Source organism: Heterodontus francisci, chromosome 10 (assembly GCF_036365525.1).
Source record: "Heterodontus francisci isolate sHetFra1 chromosome 10, sHetFra1.hap1, whole genome shotgun sequence".
Taxonomy (NCBI): Eukaryota; Metazoa; Chordata; class Chondrichthyes; order Heterodontiformes; family Heterodontidae; genus Heterodontus; species Heterodontus francisci.
The window spans coordinates 102,549,703-102,569,569 of NC_090380.1; the positions used below are offsets into that span (position 1 = coordinate 102,549,703).

Consider the following 19,867-nt stretch of genomic DNA (forward strand, 5'->3'; position numbering starts at 1 on the left):
GTACAGTACATCCCTTCATCCACAGCACATGTTCCTTCCTCAAAGAACTCCAATAAATTGGTTAAACATGATTTCCCTTTCACAAAACCATGTTGACTCTGCCTGATTACCTCGAACTTTTCTAAGTGCCCTGCTTTAATAATAGCTTCGAACATTTTCCCCATGATGAATGTTTTTTTTATTCATTCATGGGATGTGGGCGTCGCTGGCCAGGCCAGCATTTATTGCCCATCCCTAATTGCCTTTGAGAAGGTGGTGGTGAGCTGCCTTCTTGAACTGCTGCAGTCCACATGGGATAGATACACCCACAGTGCTGTTAGGAAGGGAGTTCCAGGATTTTGACCCAGCGACAGTGAAGGAACGGCGATATACGTCCAAGTCAGGATGGTGTGTGGCTTGGAGGGGAACTTGCAGGTGGTGGTGTTCCCATGTATTTGCTGCCTTGAACTTCTAGGTGGTAGAGGTCGTGGGTTTGGAAGGTGCTGTCGAAGGAGCCTTGGTGTGTTGCTGCAGTGCATCTTGTAGATGGTACACACTGCTGCCACTGTGCGTTGGTGGTGGAGGGAGTGAATGTTTGTAAATGGGGTGCCAATCAAGCGGGCTGCTTTGTCCTAGATGGTGTCGAGCTTCTTGAGTGTTGTTGGAGCTGCACCCATCCAGGCAAGTGGACAGTATTTCATCACACTCCTGACTTGTGGCGGATAGGCTTTGAGGAGTCAGGAGGTGAGTTACTTGCCACAGGATTCCTAGCCTCTGACCTGCTCTTGTAGCCACGGTATTTATATGGCTACTCCAGTTCAGTTTCTGGTCAATGGTAGCCCCTAGGATGTTGATAGTGGAGGATTCAGTGATCGTAATGCCATTGAATGTCAAGGGGAGATGGTTAGATTCTGTCTTGTTGGAGATGGACATTGCCTGGCACTTGTGTGGCGCCAATGTTACTTGCCACTTATCAGCCCAAGCCTGGATATTGTCCAAGTCTTGCTGCATTTCTACATGGACTGCTTCAGTATCTGAGGAGTCACGAATGGTGCTGAACATTGTGCAATCATCAGTGAACATCCCCACTTCTGACCTTATGATTGAAGGAAGGTCATTGATGAAGCAGCTGAAGATAGTTGGGCCTAGGACACTACCCTGAGAAACTCCTGCAATGATGTCCTGGAGCTCAGATGATTGACCTCCAACAACCACAATCTTCTTCCTTTGTGCTAGGTATGACTCCAACCAGCAGAGGGTTTTCCCCCTGATTCCCATTTACTCCAGTTTTGCTGGGGCTCCTTGATTCCATACTCGGTCAAATGCTGCCTTGATGTCAAGGGCAGTCACTCTCACCTCACCTCTTGAGTTCAGCTCTTTTGTTTATGTTTGAACCAAAGCTGTAATGAGGTCAGGAGCTAAGTGGCCCTGGCAGAACCCAACAGAGCGTCACTGAGCAGGTTATTGCTAAGCAAGTGCCGCTTGATGGCACTGTTGAGGACACCTTCCATCACTTTACTGATGATTGAGAGTAGGCTGATGGGGTGGTAATTGGCCGGGTTGGACTTGTCCTGCTTTTTGTGTACAGGACATACCTGGGCAATTTTCCACATTGCAGTGTAGATGCCAGTGTTGTAGCTGTACTGGAACAGCTTGGCTAGGGGCACGGCAAGTTCTGGAGCACAGGTCTTCAGTACTATTGCCGGAATATTGTCAGGGCCCATAGCCTTTGCAGTATCCAGTGCCTTCAGTTGTTTCTTGATATCAACGCGGAGTGAATCAAATTGGCTGAAGTCTGGCATCTGTGATGCTGGGGACCTCAGGAGGAGGCCAAGATGGAACAACAACTCGGCACTTCTGGCTGAAGATTGTTGCAAATGCTTCAGCCTTATCTTTCACACTGATGTGCTGGGCTCCCCCATCATTGAGGATGGGGATATTTGTGGAGTCACCTCCTCCAGTTAGTTGTTTAATTGTCCACCACCATTCATGACTGGATGTGGCAGGACTGCAGAGCTTAGATCTGATCCGTTGGTTATGGGATCGCTTAGCTGTCTATTGCATGCTGCTTACGCAGTTAGGCACGCAGATAGTCCTGTGTTGTCGCTTCACCAGGTTGACACCTCATTGAGGTATGCCTGGTGCTGCTCCTGGCATGCTCTCCTGCACTCTTCATTGAACCAGGGTTGGTCTCCTGGCTTGATGGTAATGGTAGAGTGGGGGATATGCCAGGCCATGAGGTTACAGATTGAGGTTGAGTACAGTTCTGCTGATAGCTCACAACGTCTCATGGAAGCCCAATTCTGAGCTGCTCGACCATATTTTCTTACACGTATTTAACCTGCCAATCTGTTTGTCCATTTGCCAACTTGGCATAGTTGAGGTAACAATCCAGAAGTGAGGCTCTGCGTTTTAATGTCAATCTAGCTCCTCAAACTCTCATCAGAACCTCATTCCTAGTTGTTTCTACATCACAGGTTCCTATCTGGACCACAACAACTTGATCCCTTCCCAATCCAAACCTCCAGCCACATGGAAATATCCTTAAGCCTCACACTGGGAAGGCAACACTACCTTTGGAATTCCTGGTCGTGGCTGCAGAGAACAGCATCTATCCCTTGACTAGAATGTCCTCTACCACTATCACATTCCTTTTCACTCCTCCCATTTGAATGGCCTCCTGTACCACAATGCTATGGTTAGTTTGCTCATCCATGGTGCAGATTTTGCCCTGATCCACACAGGCAGATACAACCTTGTACCTGTTGGATAAGGGCAAAGGACAATACACCTCCAACACTGCACCTCGGGTTCCTTATCTGCCTGACTCTCAGTCACACTCTCCGCTCCCTGACCACTACCTAACCTAAAGGGGTTTGACTGCCTCCTGGATCAAAGCATCCAGGTAACTCTCCCCTTCCCTGATGTCCTGCAATGTCTGCACTTTGGACTCCACTTCAACAACTCATCTGAAATTCGAGATGCAAACACTTACTTCAGATAAAGTTGCCCAGGATCTCCACAAACTCCCACATGCTGCAGTTGTAGCACACCATCTGCACTGCCATCCCTATCTAACCTTGTCTTATTGTTCAATTCATTAACGTTTGTGTGTTTAATCACCTTAGCTTATTTTTTAGTTTTTAGGCCGAAGGGCCTGTTCCTGTGCTGTAATTTTCTTTGTTCTTTGTAAACTAATTACTTGATCTAGTTTAAATTCTAGGTAGGATACATTAAATATTTACCTGCAATTTACCTCCAACTGCCCCTCCTTATGCTGTGACACCACATTGCATTTTTTCTTTCTTCCATGCCCCTCTCAGAATGCATTTTGCAGCTGTCCCCCTCACAGCCTCGCCCTTTTCAGGAAACCATTCCTCACACAAAATGATCAATACATGGAATGAACTTGTTAAAGTAGTAGGGGTAATTGTTTAAGAATTGAATGCCAGAATGATTAGGGGTGTGGAACTTTAGGGTTTTTCTGGCTGGCTGAACAGAGATGGGCCAAAAGGCCTTCCTCACCTACAATCAACTTGTGGGAAACTGGCAACAAAAAAAAAAGCCACTAACCATAAAATTATAAACTAGACCACAGTTCAGACTCACCTGGCAGCCATTGCTCTCATTTCATCAAGATGACGTTTTGCATCTTCAGCTGCTCTGTAATGGATAAACAATTTTGTACTCCTCCAGCTCTCCAGTGCAGACACCTAAGCAAAGAGGGAAAGATAATATAATGGAGAAATAAAAAAAAAACTAACGTGCTACTTCAATCAAGTTAAAATTTTAATTAAATTTAGGAAAAAAATCCCAACTTTCATAGAACAGTAATAACACAACCCTCAAAACTGTACTCAAGACCTCATTATTTTCTGGTTCTTATTAAAGATCCCCGTTTGTTCCCATCTTCAATAACCATGTCTGAATGAAACTACGTCCCACAGATTTTTTTTGCCTACATTGGAGTTTAAACCACTGAATTATAGCATTTGAATTGGAGACCTTTATCAGCTCCTCCAAATGCTTAATGGACAAGTACAACACGGTACAGTATGAGGTGTAGAGGTCAAGATAACCCTGGTTCAATCTCTAATCTGTTGTAAGTTAGGTACAGTGAGAACACTGCAGATGCTTTTGGTGAAAAAGGAGATTGCTGGGGAAAGATGAAAAAAAAAAATCCGATTGCTCGCCAGTATCCCTGGCTAAAAAGTGTGCTGGTTTTATCATGTGAACAGAAGAGAAACGGTATTGGTGGGGGGAGGGGGGGAGAGAGAGAAAGAGAGAGAGCGCACTTCTCAGGTACTGCACCATTCTCTTTCAAGATATGGTACCAATTTAGCCATCTTGGAAGAATGAAAGGCCGAGTGCATCCTGCTGAAATTCAAATCCATCTGGCTTCAAGCCCAGCAGTCAGCCTACTGAGCTGCTTAACTGCTCTCATCTCCTTCTCCCACATGAATGGGATGCTGACACTCTGTGTCCAGACTGACAAGTTAAGAGTGAGCACTTGGGAGTAGTATCCGTGGGCTCCTGGGGCTGTGAGATGAACCCAGGCATTAGTCACTGGCTTCAGAAGTGGATTTAAAAGGAGATAAAATTGAAAATAAACTTTTAAATCTCTACCTCTGCGTTACTGGCTCTTTTATTAGTTTCTTGGTACACATCAACACTCTTTTCAATGGCTTCTTCCAGCTTCTTCTTTTCTCTTGATGACAGATCACTAAGAATTGAGCAAAAATAATTATCTCTTAAAGCAATGTTTAATCATTTTCTATTAATATCACTTTTTTTTTTTAATATATAACCGCAGTAACAAAACATATTTCAGAAACTTTTGGGAGTCCAAAAAAAATGTACCTCATTTCCTCAAATTCTTGAAAACATTTTTCATAAAGTTGCTCTTTTTCCTGAATATTCTGTGTGTATCTTCATGGGAAATAAGAAAAAGGACAAGTTTAAGATAAAACACCAGGCATGTTCCAATAGCAGGGAAGCATACAGATTATATTCTCCCACACTCAAATTCCTGATCGCAAAATGGTCCCAAATCTGAGGCCAGGCCAGAGAAGAGTTAGCGGGTTGATCAAAGACATCAGTAAATTGTCACCTCGAATTAAAGTGTGGCTACCTGACCCCGACCAGACCCGACAACGTGTCGGGCTCAGGTCGGGTCAGGCTGGACATGGATAGTGCTGCCTTGCTCCGGGAAGTAATCTTCAAATGAAGATTCAGGACGTCAAGGTGGGAAACGGGTAGTCTGGACTCTGCACTCTGCAGTAAAGCCTGGCTATCCGACCAAACTCGACTACATGTGTCGTGTCCAGATCGGGTCGGGCATTTAAAAAAAATTAAAAGGACTTAGGGCCCAGGTCGGGTTCACGTTGGCTGTTGTCGTGTCGGGCCGGGGTCGAGTTTTAATTTTATACCTGAGCCAGGCTTTACACCTTGAAGAAAGGCAAAAACAAAGGCCATGGGAAGATTGTCTACAGGCCAAACAGTAATGGAAATGGGAAAAAATTGGAGGGAGTCAACATGCCTTAAAATAAAACCACATAAATCTGTCACTCTTATGGGGCTTCTATTAGAGATGTGCTGCTTGTGGGCATGAATTGCAGCTAGTTATTCAGTCATTTGATATCAGACAATATTAATTCTGCCCACGAAGTGACAGTGGTTCGTAAGAAAATAATAGGAGCTCCGCCATTCAACAAAATCATAGTTGATCTTCCATCTCCCGGCACTATCCCCAATTCTCTTAGTACTCAGACATCCATCAACCTTTGTCTTGAACATATTCAATGACTGAACATCCACAGCTCTCTGCGGTAGAGAATCCCAAAGATTCACAACCCTTTGAGTGAAGAAATTTCTCCTCACCTCAGTCCTAAATGGCCAACCCCTTATTTTGAGACTGATTCCATGTTCTAGATTCCCCAGGCAGATGAAACTTTTTCCCAGCATCTACCCTATCAAGCCCCTTAAGAATGTTATATGTTTCAATTAGATTATTTCTCATTCTTCTAACCTCCAGGGAATATAGACCTAGTCTACTCAATCTCTCCTCATAGAACAATCCCCTCATCCCAGGAACCTGTCTAGTGAACTTTTGTTGCACTCCCTCTAGGGGATGTATGTCCTTCCTTAGGTAAGGAGACCAAAACAGCATATATTACCCCTGGTATGGCCTCACTAATGTCCTATATAATTGTAATAAGACTTCTTTACTCTTATACTCCCAACCCCCTTGCAATAAAGGCCAACATACTATTTGCTTTCCTAATTGCTTATTGTACTTGCATGTTAAACTTCTGTGCATTTAGAGGTGGCCTTGTACATGAATCAAACATTTTCCTGTCTCTCACCATTCAAAAAATATTCTTTTTTTTATTTTCCTACCAAAGTGGATAACCTCACCACATTGTATTCCATCTGCCATGTTCCTGCCCACTCACCCAACCTGACTACATCCCTCTGCAGCCTCCTTGCATCCTCCTCACTGCTTACTTTCTACTTGTATTGTCAGCAAGCCTGGATGCATAACCCTTAGTCCCCTCATGTAAGTCATTAATATAGATTGCAAATATCTGAGGCCCAAATACTGATCTTTGCTGTATCCTGCTAGTTATAGCCTGCCAATCTGAAAATGTCCTGTTTGTTCCTACTTTGTTTTTTGTCCATTAACCAATATTCAGTCCATGCTAATATGTTACCCCAAATCCCATTTCCTAATTTTGTGCAATAACCTCTTGTGTGGCACCTTATCGAATGCTTATTTAAAATCCAAGTACATTAAATCCACTGGTTCCCCCTTAACCATCCGATGAGTTACACCCTCAAAAAACTCTAACAGATTTGTCAGACATGATTTCCCTTTGTAAGTCAACATTGACTTTGCTTAATCATGATTTTCTAAGTGCCCTGTTACTGCATCCCTAACAATAGATTCTAGCATTTTGCCTACTGCTCATGTTAGGCTAACTGACCTAGTGTTAAGTTGTGCCTAAAAAAAAAATTAATACAAAAGCAAAATACTGCAGATGCTGGAAATATGAAAGAAAACAGAATATTAGAAATACTCAGCAGGTCAAGCAACAGCTGTGGAGACAGAAACAGTTAACGCATCAGGTTGATAACCTCATCAGATTCGATGTTATATATAAAAAAAAAACTAAACCCCTTTAGCTGGGTTCACTACTTAAGCTGAAACTATATGACGTATTTGTACATTTGTAAATAATAAACAAAAACATATTAATTCACCTGGCATATTGAAAAAAATTCCATATTCCATTTAAGACCTTCTATTTATATAATGATGACTGTAAAGCGATTCAGCTTCCACTCAAGACTTAAACATAATAGGTTACAAGAATATTTAGAAATAGCAAAAGGATGTTCGGTCTAACAAGTGTGTCCCCTATCCATCTTCTTCCTATGTCTCAATATAGTTTTGCTCCAGAAGGAGATCAAATTGGTCGATGATGGTACAGTGGTGAGCATAGGTGCTTTCTAAGCTGTTGACCTGGGTTCAATCCCCAACCATCACAGTTTTTACAGAGAGGTGCAAAAACTATAAAGTAATTATAATGGGGGAACTTTAATTATCCTAATATAGATGGAGGTAGTAATAGTATACAGGGCAGATAAGGGGAAGAGTTTTTAAAATATGCCCAGGACAATTTTCGACATCAGTATGTTTCCTGTCCAATGAGGAAAGAGGCATTGCTGGATCTGGTTCTGGGGAATGAGGTGGGTGAAATGCATCGTGTCAGTAGAACACCATTTGGGAGACAGTGATCACTGTCTAAGGTTTAGGTTAGCTATGGAAAAGGACAAGGAGCAATCCAGAGTAAAAATAATCAATTGGGGAGGGTCAATGTCAATGGGGTGAGAATGATTCTAATTTACCTGGGACACAGCCAATGATTGGCAGAAAAAACTATAACAGAACAATGGGCTGCCTTTAAGAGGAGATGGTTTGGGTACAGTTAAGGTACATTCCAATGAAATAGAAGAGTACCACAGAAAAGTTATGGCACAGAAGGAGGCCATTCAGCCCATCATGTCTGCGCCAGCTGGAAAAACTAGCCGCCCAATCTAATCCCACCTTCCAGCACCTGGCCCATAGCCTTGCAGGTTACAGCACCTCAGGTGCATGTCAGGTACCTTTCAAAAGAGTTGAAGGTTTCTGCCTCCACCACTGTTTCTGGCAGTGAATTCCAGACACCTATCACCCTCTGGGTGAAAAAGTTTTTCCTCATGTCCCCTTTAATCCTTCTGCCAATCACCTTAAATCTGTGCTCCCTGGTAACTGACCTCTCTCCTAGGGGAAACAGTCCTTCCTGTCTATCTAGGCCCCTCATAATTTTGTACACCTCAATTAAGTGACCCCTTAGCCTCCTCTGTTCTAATGAAAACAATCCTAGCCGATCCAATCTTTCCTTTTTGCTCAACTTTCAAGCCCTGGCAACATTCTTTTAAATCTCCTCTGTACTCTCTCCAGAGAAATTATGTCCTTTCTGTAATGTGACCTGAACTGTACGCAATACTCCAGCTGCGGCCTAACCAGCGTTTTATATGGTTCCAGTATTACACCCCTGCTTTTGTATTCTATACCTTGGCCAATAAAGGAAAGCATTCCATATGCCGCCTTCACCACTTTATCTACCTGTCCTGCCAACTTCAAGGACCTGTGGGCATGCACTTCAAGGTCTCACTTCTTCTACCCCTCTCAATATCCTCCCATTTATTGTGTATTCCCTTGCTTTGTTTGCCCTCCCCAAATGCAAAACCTCACACTTCTCTGGATTGAATTCCATTTGCCACTTTTCTGCCCACCCAACCAAACCATTTGACATAATTCTGGAGTCTACAGCTACCCTCTTCACTATCAACTACACAGCCAATTTTTGTGTGATCTGCAAATTTTCCTATCATGCCTCCCACATTTAAGTCCATATCATTAATATATACCCCAAATAGCAAGGGACCCAACACTGAGCCCTGTGGAATGCCACTGGAAACCGTTTTCCATGCGCAAAAACATCCGTCAACTATTATCCTTTGTTTCCTGTCACAGCCAATTTTGGATCCAACCTGCCACATTCCCCTGTATCCCATGGGCTTTCATTTTACTGACCAGTCTCATGTGGGACCTTGTCAAATGCCTTACTAAAATCCATGTAGACCACATCCACTGCACTTCCCTCGTCAATCCTCCTTGTTTCTTACTAACTTGATTGAATTTTTTGAGGAAGTAACAACCTTCCCTTTACAAATTAAGTGGCAGTTTATCCTGTCTCTCAGAATTGATTCCAATAATTTACCACAACCGAGGTCGGACTGACTGGCCTATAATTATTTGTCCTATCCCTCGCATCCTTTTTAAACAATGGTACAACGTTCACAGACCTCCAATCCTCTGGTACCTCGCCTGTATCTAGTGAGGATTTGAAGATGATCCTCAGGGCATCTGCTATTTCCTCCCTGGCTTCCTCTAACAACCTGGGATTCAATCCATCTGGCCCTGGAAATGTATCGACCTTCGAGGATGTCAGACCCTCTAGTACTTCCTCTGATCGTATCTAATATTTCACACTCCTCTTTTACTACAATGTCTGCATCAACCCTCTCTGTGAAGACAGACAAAAAACTCATTAAGAACTCCACCCACATCTTCTGCACCCACTCATAAGTTCCCTTGTACATCTGTGATAGGTCTTATACTTGTTCTTAGGTAGGACAAAGCAAGCTTGGATGACAAAAGAGATAGAGGGCAAGAGGGCGGCACAGTGGTGAGCACCGCAGCCTCACAGCTCCAAGCGACCCAGGTTCGGTTCTGGGTACTGCCTGAGCGGAGTTTGCAAGTTCTCCCTGTGACCGCATGGATTTCCTCCCACATGCCAAAGACTTGCGGGTTGATAGGTAAATTGGCTGTTGTAAAAATTGCCCCTAGTGTAGGTAGGTGATAGGAGAATTGACGGAAGGTGGGGATGTGAGAGGGAAAAATGGGATTAATATAGGATTAGTATAAATGGGTGGATGATGGGCGGCGCGGACTCATTGGGCCGAAGGGCCTGTTTCGGTGCTGTATCTCTATGACTATGACTCTATGAAGCAGGTGGCCAATGTCAGGTAGATAATACAAGTGAGAACCAGGCAGAATACAGTAAGTTCAGAAAGGAAGTGAGAAAAGAAATGAGAGAAGCAAAGAGAGTATGAGAAGCGACTGGCAGCTAATATAAAATGGAATCCAAAATTCTTCTACAGGCATATAAATAGTAAAAGGAGAAGTGGAGCTGATTAAGGACCAAAAAATAAGATCTACTCATGGAAGCAGAGGACATGGCTGAGGTACAAAGAGTATTTTACATCTGTTTTTACCAAGGAAGTAGTTGAGGCACTGGATGGGCTAAAAATTGATAAAAAGGAGGTATTAGATAGGCTGGCTGTACTTAAAAGTTGATTAGTCACCAGGACTGGATCAGATACATCCGAGGATACAGAGAGAAGCAAGGATGGAAATTGAGGAGGCAATGGCCATAATCTTCCAATCCTCCTTAGATACAGGTGTGTTGCCAAAGGACAGGAGAATTGCAAATGTTACACTCTTGTTCAAGTGACTGTCTTGAATCCAACAACTACAGGCCAGTCAGTTTAATCTCAGTGGTGGGAAAGCTCTTAGAAACGATAATCTGGGACAAAATTAACAGTCACTTGGACAAATGTGGATTAATTAAGAAATGGCAGCATGGATTTGTTAATGGAAAATTGTGGATTCCAAAAGTTGTTTGATAAAGTGCCACATAATAGGTGCATCAGCAAAGTTAAAGCCCATGGAATAAAAAGCAGCACGGATACGAAGTTGGTCGATTGACAGGAAACAGAGGGTACTGGTGAAAGGTTGCTTTTTGGACTAGAGGAAAGTATTTAGTGGGGTTCCCAAGGGATGGGTATTGGGACCACAGTTTTTCTTGATCTATATTAATGACCTAGACTTTGGTGTGCAGGCCAAAATTTCAAAAGTTGCACATGACAAAGAACTTGGAAGTGTTGTGAACTATAAAGGAGAATAGCGATAGACTCCAGGAGGACAGACACAGGCTGGTGGATTGGGTGGACATATAGTAGATAAAATTTAATGCAAAGTAGTGTGAAGGAATACATTTTGGGAAAAGAACAAGCAGCAGCAATATAAAATAAAGGATACAACTGTAAAGGGGTGCAAAATCAGAGGGAACTAGGGGTATATGTGCACAAATCATTGAAGGAGGTAGGACAGGTTGAGAAAATGTGTAGGTATGAGAGATCCAGGGCTTTATAAATAGGGGCATAGGGTACAAAAGCATGGAGGTTATGGTGAACCTATATATAACACTAGTTCAGCCTCAACTGGAGTACTGTGTCCAATTCTGGGCACCACACTTTAGGAAGGATGTGAAGGCATTAGAGAGGGTGCAGAAAAGATTTATGAAAATGGTTCCACGGATGAGGCACTTCAGTTACATGGCCAGATTGGGGAACCTGGGAGTATTCCTCTTAGAGGAGGTTGAGAGGAGATTTGATAGAGGTGTTCAAAATCACGAGGGGTCTGGACAGAGTAGATAGGGAGAAACTGTTCCCATTGGTGCAAGGGTCAAGAACCAGAGGACACTGACTTAAAGCAATTAGCAAAAGAATCAAAGGCGACACGAGGAAAAACGTTTTTTTGCAGTGAGCAGTTAGGATCTGGAATACACTGCCCGAGTATGGGGTGCAGGCACATTCAACTGTGACTTTCAAAAGGGTAATGGATAATTATCTGAAGGAAACAAATGCAGGGCTACGGGGCAAAGGCAGGGGAGTGGCACTAGCTGAGTTGCTCTTACAGATGGTCTTTTGTGCTGCAACCATTCTATGATTTTATAATTATCTCTTGAACCCGTAAATACTGTAATAACCAATGTAATAGCCTTCTCCCTCCCTGACTTATCCTTCTTAGTCTTAATTTTTAAACTTGCATCTGAACATATCATTTTAGTGAACAATTTGCCTGGAGCAATTTTGTAATTTCTCATCATCTTGAAAAATTATTAGACCAGATCTACGTACAGAAAAATAAATGGCCTATCGTCATCTAGAAACTTCTAGGGCAACATAAATGGGGCTTTCCCATTTCAAGGCAACGAGAAAACACAGTTTCTTTCTAATATGCATTATTTCCACGCAGGTACAGATAAGTCTGGTAGCTTCATTGTGCCTTGTTAGCAAAATGCTGGCAGTTATTCTAACTATGTAAATCCTGGATCCTAGTTTTACTTACATCTGATTCAGTTCAGCAAGAGATTTAACTTTCGATTTGAGTATTTTTAAGGTTTCATTATTTTCTCGCTTTTCTTGTTGACTCTTCTTGATTTCATTCTCCAAGTCTTGGCGTAGCAAGTCAAGCTCAGATTTTAGTTGCTGCAGACAGAATTATAAGTTAATACATTTCAAACATGCTTTGAATACCAAGTGCTTATTTAAATTGATGGAACGTATTTCATGAAATCTGACAGAGGCAGTTCATTCTATTTGCCAGACTTTTATAATTTATTAGTTGACATCTCATGGTGCTGCACACAAGGGTAGATTTTAAACTCTGCTATAGTGTAAAATGGGCGATAGCAAATCGGCAGCCACTTGTAAATTTCACGATTTTTAATTTCCATTGACTTTAATAGGAATAAAGATTGGCAGAGATGTAAAACAGGCTGCAATTTTCTATCACCTGTTCACAAAGTCTATCACAAAGTTAAAATCTACCTCTCAGGAAGTCATGGTCAAGTGTAGATGTGTGAGGTAAACAATGTTTGAAGACAGAGGTTATTTTCAGCATGATGTGCAGATATAATTCAGTCCCCAATTTTAATACAGTATTTTGGTTTTATTTGTGTTTAAATCGAAAAAATATAGGAAAATTTAGGAAGCAGAAGTAAAGTTAGCCATAACAGTACAGGCCAAGGAGCCGAAACACAAAACTGAAGTATTACAATAGGCAGGAAGGTGCAATTTTCTTTACAGTGAGAAGTTTACATAGGCAATTTCAAGCATAAATTTTCACATACGAATTTATAATAAAGTGACTGCAGATCGGAGTTTTAATGTAAAAATCCTAGGTTTATAAAATTTTGCAGGTACCTCATTTTTCTGTATGAACTCAGACATCTTTTCTTCAAGTGCAATAATTTCATTTTTACCGCGGATAGCAAGATGGTCATATTTTTCTTCTGCTTCTTGCAGCTGCCGCTGTAGAACATGGTGCTCTTTCTCAATCCTCAAAATATCACCCTATTGATGACAAGTAACAAATTATTTAATTCCATCAAGGTGGTTTGACAGCTCATATGATATAGTGTTGGATCTTTGTTCTTCATCAGCTCCACATGCTGTTGTTATTATACCATTTTCTTAATGTGTCAGCTCAGTCATAACACTCAACTTGGAGTCAGAAGTTCATGGGTTCAAGTATCATCCAGAGACTTGAGCACATAATCCAGGCTAATACTTCAGTGCAGTACAGAGAGAGTGCTGCACTCAGAGATGCTGTCGTTCAGATGAGACGTTAAACCAAAGACAGACCAAAAAATCTCACGCCTCTATTTGAAGAGCAGGGAAGTTCTCCCAGTATCTATCCCTCAACCAACATCACCAAAGCAGATTATTTGGTCATTTACCTCATTGGGGTTCGAGACACCTTGCTGTGCACAAATTGGCCACTGTGATCAAAAGGTAATTCACTGGTTAAGATGCTTTGGGATCTCCTAAGGTATGAAAGGTACTATTATAAATGTAATTTCTTTCTTTCATCACTCACCTGTTGATTTTCAAATGGTTGCAAAGGGTCAGTATTGATTTTGGTATTACATAAAGATCCTTGATGAGTCTACAACAAATTCAGACACAAATATTTCAAAAACAAGCATTGAATCTTACAAAAAAAAACATTAGAACAATTTCCCCTAATTTCCATCTAAATAATGCTGGCAAAAATGATTAATTTCTTTCCTGGGACTTCAAAACTGTGGAAATCCTTACCTCCCTCAATCTACAGGATTTTAAAACTCAGGCTTGGCATCCCACAACATATCCTGATTTAATGCATCTTCTCTCCTACTCTACTGAATCATGTGGTCTGGCTCAACTCAGTTTGGCAATTAAAAAGTATGACAAAGTATTTATAGCACAGAAACAGGCCACTCAGCCTAACAGATCAATGCCAGTGTTCATGCTCCACATGAGCCTCAACCCATCCTTCTTCATCTAACACCATGGACTGCAGCGGTTCAAGAAGGCAGCTCACCACCACCTTCTCAAGGGCAATTAGGGATGGGCAAGAAATGCTGGCCTGACCAGTGCCGCCTACATCCCATGAATGAATAAAAAAAAACCATCAACATATCCTTCCATTCCTTTCTCTCTAGTGCTTATCTAACTGGCCCATAAATGCAGCGGTGTTGCTCACTTCAACTATTTCTTGTGGTAGTGAGTTCCACATTTTAACCACTCTCTGGGTAAAGAAGTTTCCCCTGAATTCCTTATTGGATTTATTAATGACTCTTATATTTATGACCCCTAGTTCTGGTCTCAGCCACAAGTGTGAAATATCTTCTCTACATCTAAGATTATGAAAGGATTGGATAGGGTAAATACCTCGATCAGATCACCCCTCAGTCTTCTCTTTTCTAGTGAAAATGAGCCCCGGTCTGCTCACAATCTTTCCTGAGAGGTATGATCTCTCAGTTCTGGAACCATTTTGTACATTTTTTTTTTGCACCTTCTTCAGTAACTCCATGTCTTTTTATATAATATGGAGCTCAGAACTCTCTGCATACAGTACTAAGGCTCTATACAAATTTAACATAACTTTTCAATTTTATCCCCCCATAAATGAACACCAGTATTTAGTCTGCTTTTCCTTTAAATGACCTTATTAAACTACAATACTATTTTTAGTGATGGGTGTGTCTTTATCTCCAGATCCCCCTGTTCCTTGGACTTCATTTCGACATTTCTGGCAGAATTTTCCCATGATAAGACTCTGATGTTGAGACCAAATGGAGCCCAGGCTTGCTGGGAGGCTGGCTGACCATTCTGCCCAGAGGCGGCCTCCTAATTGGCCAGCTCCACATTTGCCGTCCTATTGAGGGTGGCAGGCAGGCTCCCAATGCTGCTGGCTCAATCACAGGGCCGGGAGCTCTAGAGCTTCGGCAGCCCCACCAGGAGAGGTGAGTGCTGCTATAGCAGGTCAGAGAGCACCAGGGCGCTTCAACATGGAATCAGCCTCACAGGCAGAATCCTAAATCAGTAGGCCCCTCGGAGCGGAGGGGAAACCCCTTCAACCCTAAGTGCTTGGGCTGAGAGTGCGGCCTTTCCTAACAGTGGCCCCCTCTCTTAGGGGCATGGAGCCAGAGGGAGGCCACCTCCAAGGAGCTGGTAGCCTCCACATGCAGCGGGAAGCCCCTTCGGTGCCAGCAAAATTGCCAATAACTGGGGCCTTAAGAATTTAAATTGCCTGCCCCCATGCAGTGGGCAGGCGATCCGCTTCCCAAGCCACCCCTGGGAAACTTCCCCGGCGACGAGAAGCCAAACCAATGAGGCTCTCCACCACCTCCAAACCCGCCACCATGGGGCCGGGAAAATTCAGCCCTCATTTTCCAAGCAGTAGATGGTCTCCTTATTCTTCCAAGCACAACATACTGCCTCACTCTTAACTATGGTACAGAAATAGGAGTTTATTTCCTTACTCGTAGTTTCTCCTTTAATGAAGACTTACTTATAGTTCACGGAATAAATAGTGTTACGACCTCAGTGAGACGGTTAACATTAAAATACAAGATATGAACCCTCCAAGACTAAGTTCAAGGATTATACAAGATTTCACATTTAAGACTTTTACAACTCAACTAAAAGAAATTCCCATTAACTAAATAGTACTTTATAAGTAGCTGATACTACAAATTTCAAAGAAAGGTATTTTATTAAAATACTTGAAAACCTCACACCATACTTATACGTTACTCTGTCATCCTTATGGTGAAATCTTTGCGGTTAAAAGTCCTAGACTTCTCCCAGTAGCAATGGATTGGATCTCCCAGACCTTTCTCAAAGTAAATGCCCTCTTTGCTCACTTCTCAGAGCACTTTCGACTTGGACGTCCATGAATAAGACAATTCCTGGTGATCCTGTTCGTCTTTTTCTTCTCCGCAAACTTCAACTTTCAAAACAGGTTCAAGTCTTTGCAGCCTTTCACTCAGTTTTTTTCTGACGGCAGGCATTCCCTCCCCCTCTCTCTCTCCCTTGAGGCTGCCACCGCTGGTTGTCTCCCTTTTTCTTACCTGTCTTCAGAAAATCTGTTAAATTTATCCGGAATCAAAAGTCAATAGCCCATTGTCCTTTTCCAATAAAATTGTAAAATTCAGAAATCTGGCTTCAGCAGAGCCACCCAGGCTTTCCATTGTTTCCAGATGTTCACAGCTGCCATAGAGATTTGCATTCTCAGAATCACTGATTTATGATCTGAATGTCTGGGAGGATGAATCCATTGTTCTTCAGGTGTTAAAACTCTGCAGTCCCTTTCAAAAAACATCTTTGATCTGTGTTCTCTGTTGTCCTGATAACCAAGATTTGTCTTGTCTTTAAGCAGAGTTGATATGAGGTCAGCTGACTTCTGACTCCATCTTAAACTTTTAACAAAGTTCAGCGTTTATAACATCTCCCCCTAAAAACAGAAAACTCATTAACCTAGTAATGATTTTTCTTACCATATAATCCCCACTGTCAATACAATCCTCAAGTCATGGGATTGGATCAGAGTCTGTTTTCGTTTCTGCACTGACTTTCCAACAATCAATACAAAATCTTTTGGAAGCATCCGGTTTTGGTAATAGCACCACTAGTGAATTCCAGCTACTTTGACCAGGTTCAATTTTATCATTCTTTAGCATAGATTCTCTGACCTGAACCAATTTATCAGGATCAAGTTGCTATGGTTTCTGTTTAATGGGTAGAGTTTTCCCTACATCAACCCCATGAATAGCCAGAGGAGTATCTGCACATACTGCTTTAAATTCTTTTAACAGCTCAGCTATATCCCTTTTATGCTGTTGAGAGAGATAGTGTAGAGCTATATCTAAACTTTCTAACACTTGTGTTTGCCAGTTTCACCGCAGGGTGCTCCATTTGAGAGTTCTCAGTCTCTGCCTCTTCATCCAGTTCATTAAAAGTAACACTATCCTTAGCCTCCTCTTCTGCCATTTGACATACATTTACTGGCTGACAAGGTTTACAGTCATAGTATCTTTTTAACATATTCACGTGACACACCCATTGACTTTTCCGCCTGTCTGGGGTACTAACTAGACAGTTTACTACACTAAGTTTTCCCCTAATGAAGTTAACTCCACTGAATCTAGCTTCCAATGGCTCCCCAGCCAAAGGCAACAAAACTAACACCTTGTCTCCAGGCTGAAAACGGAGTACTTTAGCTGTTCTATCTGCTTAGGTTTTCAACACTTGCTGAGAAACCTTCAGATGTTTTCTGGCCATCTCACAAGCTTTTGACAGTCTCTCTCGAAACATGACACATGAACAGGGTAGTTTCCTCCTTCTCCTGTGCTAAAAATCTCTCCTTAATCCCTCCATGCCCATGGACCAATTCAAATGGACTGAAAACAGTGGACTCATTTGGTGTTCCCTGGTAACAAATAATAAAAATATTCCCTTATCCGAATCATAAGAATATTCAAAACAATAAGCCTTTATCATACTTTTTAGGGTTTGGTGACACCTTTCCAAAGCACCTTGTGAATGTGGGTGATAAACAGACAATTTGAGTTCTCACTTCCAAATTACTCATGACGTCTTGAAATACCCGACATGAAATTTGACCCCTGATCTGACTCAATTTCTTTTGGCAATCCATATCTAGTAAAAACTGAATTAACCCCTCAGTCACAACTTTTGCTGTGATCTCTCTCTCGAAGGTATTGACTCTGGAAACCTAGTGGACAATTCCACAATGGTTAGGAGAAACTGGTGACCTGACTTAGTTGGGTAAGGGCCTACACAATCCACAAGAACCCTAATAAATGGCTGGTCAAAAGCAGGTATCAGTATCAATGGGGTTGGCTTAATCAAAGGCTGTGGCTCAGGAATCTTTTCAGCTTCTGCCTCAGAACAAGCCGTTTGAGACAAACTTCTTAAATCAGGGTCTTCCTATTGGGCCTCCAAGACGACCTGCTAAACAATTGACCACTGCTACCCTTGGAGCCTTTTTCATCAACATGCCCATCCAAATCCTTGAAAAAAAAGTCTCAGCCAACCAAACACCAAAACTGTCCTCCACAACAACTGAATCCTTGTTTAATCTTATGAGCCTGTATTCTTGTCACTACACAATCTGGGAATATTCCAGGAAATTCCTCCCACAAAACTTTCGTTTCAGCAACCTCAATTGGCTTTTCTGAAACTACTGGAGACACCAATACCTTATCTCCAACTAAGTCATTCCCCAGCAAAAAGAATCTACTCCTTCAATATGTAAATTGGGTCGACTCCCACCATTACCAGACCGCTGACTAAATCAGATTGCAAATTAACCTTATACAATGGAACGGATAAATAACCCGCTCAATGCCCTGCACCATGACTTTCGCATTCCTAGCACTATTTGGGGAAAAATCTATAACCTTTGCTATTAATGACTGAGTTGCCCTTGTATCTCTGAGCAGCACAATCAGCTCACCTGCCTCGTCTGACAAATACAGGGACACCGTACCCCCAAACACAAAATTTCTATAACCTTCAGGGACCTGACTTAGTACATTAGCACACAGGGGAGCATATTTCTTCTGCTCACTATCCAACATCACCAAAGCCACTGATTTGTTAACAGTGCCACCTATTGGGGCATCCTTTTCTGGACAGGCTTTCAGTAAACCTATCATAGTTACTGACTTAAATAAAAGCAAAATACTGCAGATGCTGGAAATTTGAAAAAAAACAAAATGCTGGAAATACTCAGCACGTCAGGCAGTATCAGTGGAGAGAGAAGCAGAGTTAATGTTTCAGGTCCGTGACCTTTCATCAGAACAACCAACTTTCATCTTGACCAAATCAACCTTTCTCAAGTGCTGCAATATACCGAGTGTCAAATCTTCTCTCAAGTTCTTGTATATTAATGGTACTCATATTGATTTCCCACTGAACCCAACCAAAGTATGAGAGAAAACTTGTTCATTTAAATCTCTGGAAAATTCCAGCGAAACCATTTTACAGCCTCCGAATTCAAAACCCAGACCCAAGCCCCCAATTTGTTACGACCTCAGTGAGACCATTGAAATAGGAGATATGAACCCCCACACCAATTTCAAGGATTACATAACACAATTTCACTTTTTAAGACTATTATAACACAACTAAAAGAAATCCCCATTAACTAAATAGTATTTTGTAAATAGCTGATACTCCAAATTACAAAGAAAGGCATTTTCTTTATTTATTATAATACTTGAAAACTTCACACCACTTATACATTGCACAGTCCTCTGATGGCAAAATCTTTGCGGTTAAAAGTCCCAAACTCCTCCCAGTTGCAATGGGTTGGATCTCCCAGACCTTTCTCAGTCAGTGCCCTCTTCAATCACTTCTCCAAGCACTTTCGACTTGGATGCCCATGAATAAGGAGATTCCTGGCGATCCCGTTAGTCTTTTTTTTGTCCGCAAACTTCAACTTTCAAAACAGATCCCAGTCTTCACAGCCTTTCGCTGTATCAGTTATTTCTGAGAGTAGGTGTTCTCTTTCTTTCCCTGGAGGTTGCCACCACTGGTTGTCTTGCTTTCTTACATACTGTTAAATTTATCTGAA

The 19,867-nt window shown here is 42.1% G+C and overlaps 2 protein-coding genes across 8 annotated transcripts in view; one reads left to right on the plus strand and one right to left on the minus strand.

Annotated features, from left to right (window-relative positions):
- The window catches only part of vps26c (VPS26 endosomal protein sorting factor C), a 191,169-nt gene that overhangs the window by 67,867 nt on the left and 103,435 nt on the right, over nucleotides 1-19,867 (plus strand). The window lies entirely within an intron of this gene.
- The window catches only part of ttc3 (tetratricopeptide repeat domain 3), a 170,163-nt gene that overhangs the window by 38,277 nt on the left and 112,019 nt on the right, over nucleotides 1-19,867 (minus strand). For all 5 annotated transcript variants that reach the window (XR_010975885.1, XR_010975886.1, XM_068041194.1 and 2 more), the window contains exons 31-36: nucleotides 13,817-13,885; nucleotides 13,141-13,290; nucleotides 12,284-12,423; nucleotides 4,840-4,908; nucleotides 4,606-4,702; nucleotides 3,589-3,692 (exon numbers count right to left, since the gene is read on the minus strand). Coding sequence is in view for 3 of the 5 variants with exons in the window: in XM_068041194.1 (XP_067897295.1) it covers nucleotides 3,589-3,692; nucleotides 4,606-4,702; nucleotides 4,840-4,908; nucleotides 12,284-12,423; nucleotides 13,141-13,290; nucleotides 13,817-13,885 (629 nt within the window). In the remaining 2 variants the exon portion in view is untranslated. The remainder of the gene's footprint in view (nucleotides 1-3,588; nucleotides 3,693-4,605; nucleotides 4,703-4,839; nucleotides 4,909-12,283; nucleotides 12,424-13,140; nucleotides 13,291-13,816; nucleotides 13,886-19,867) is intronic.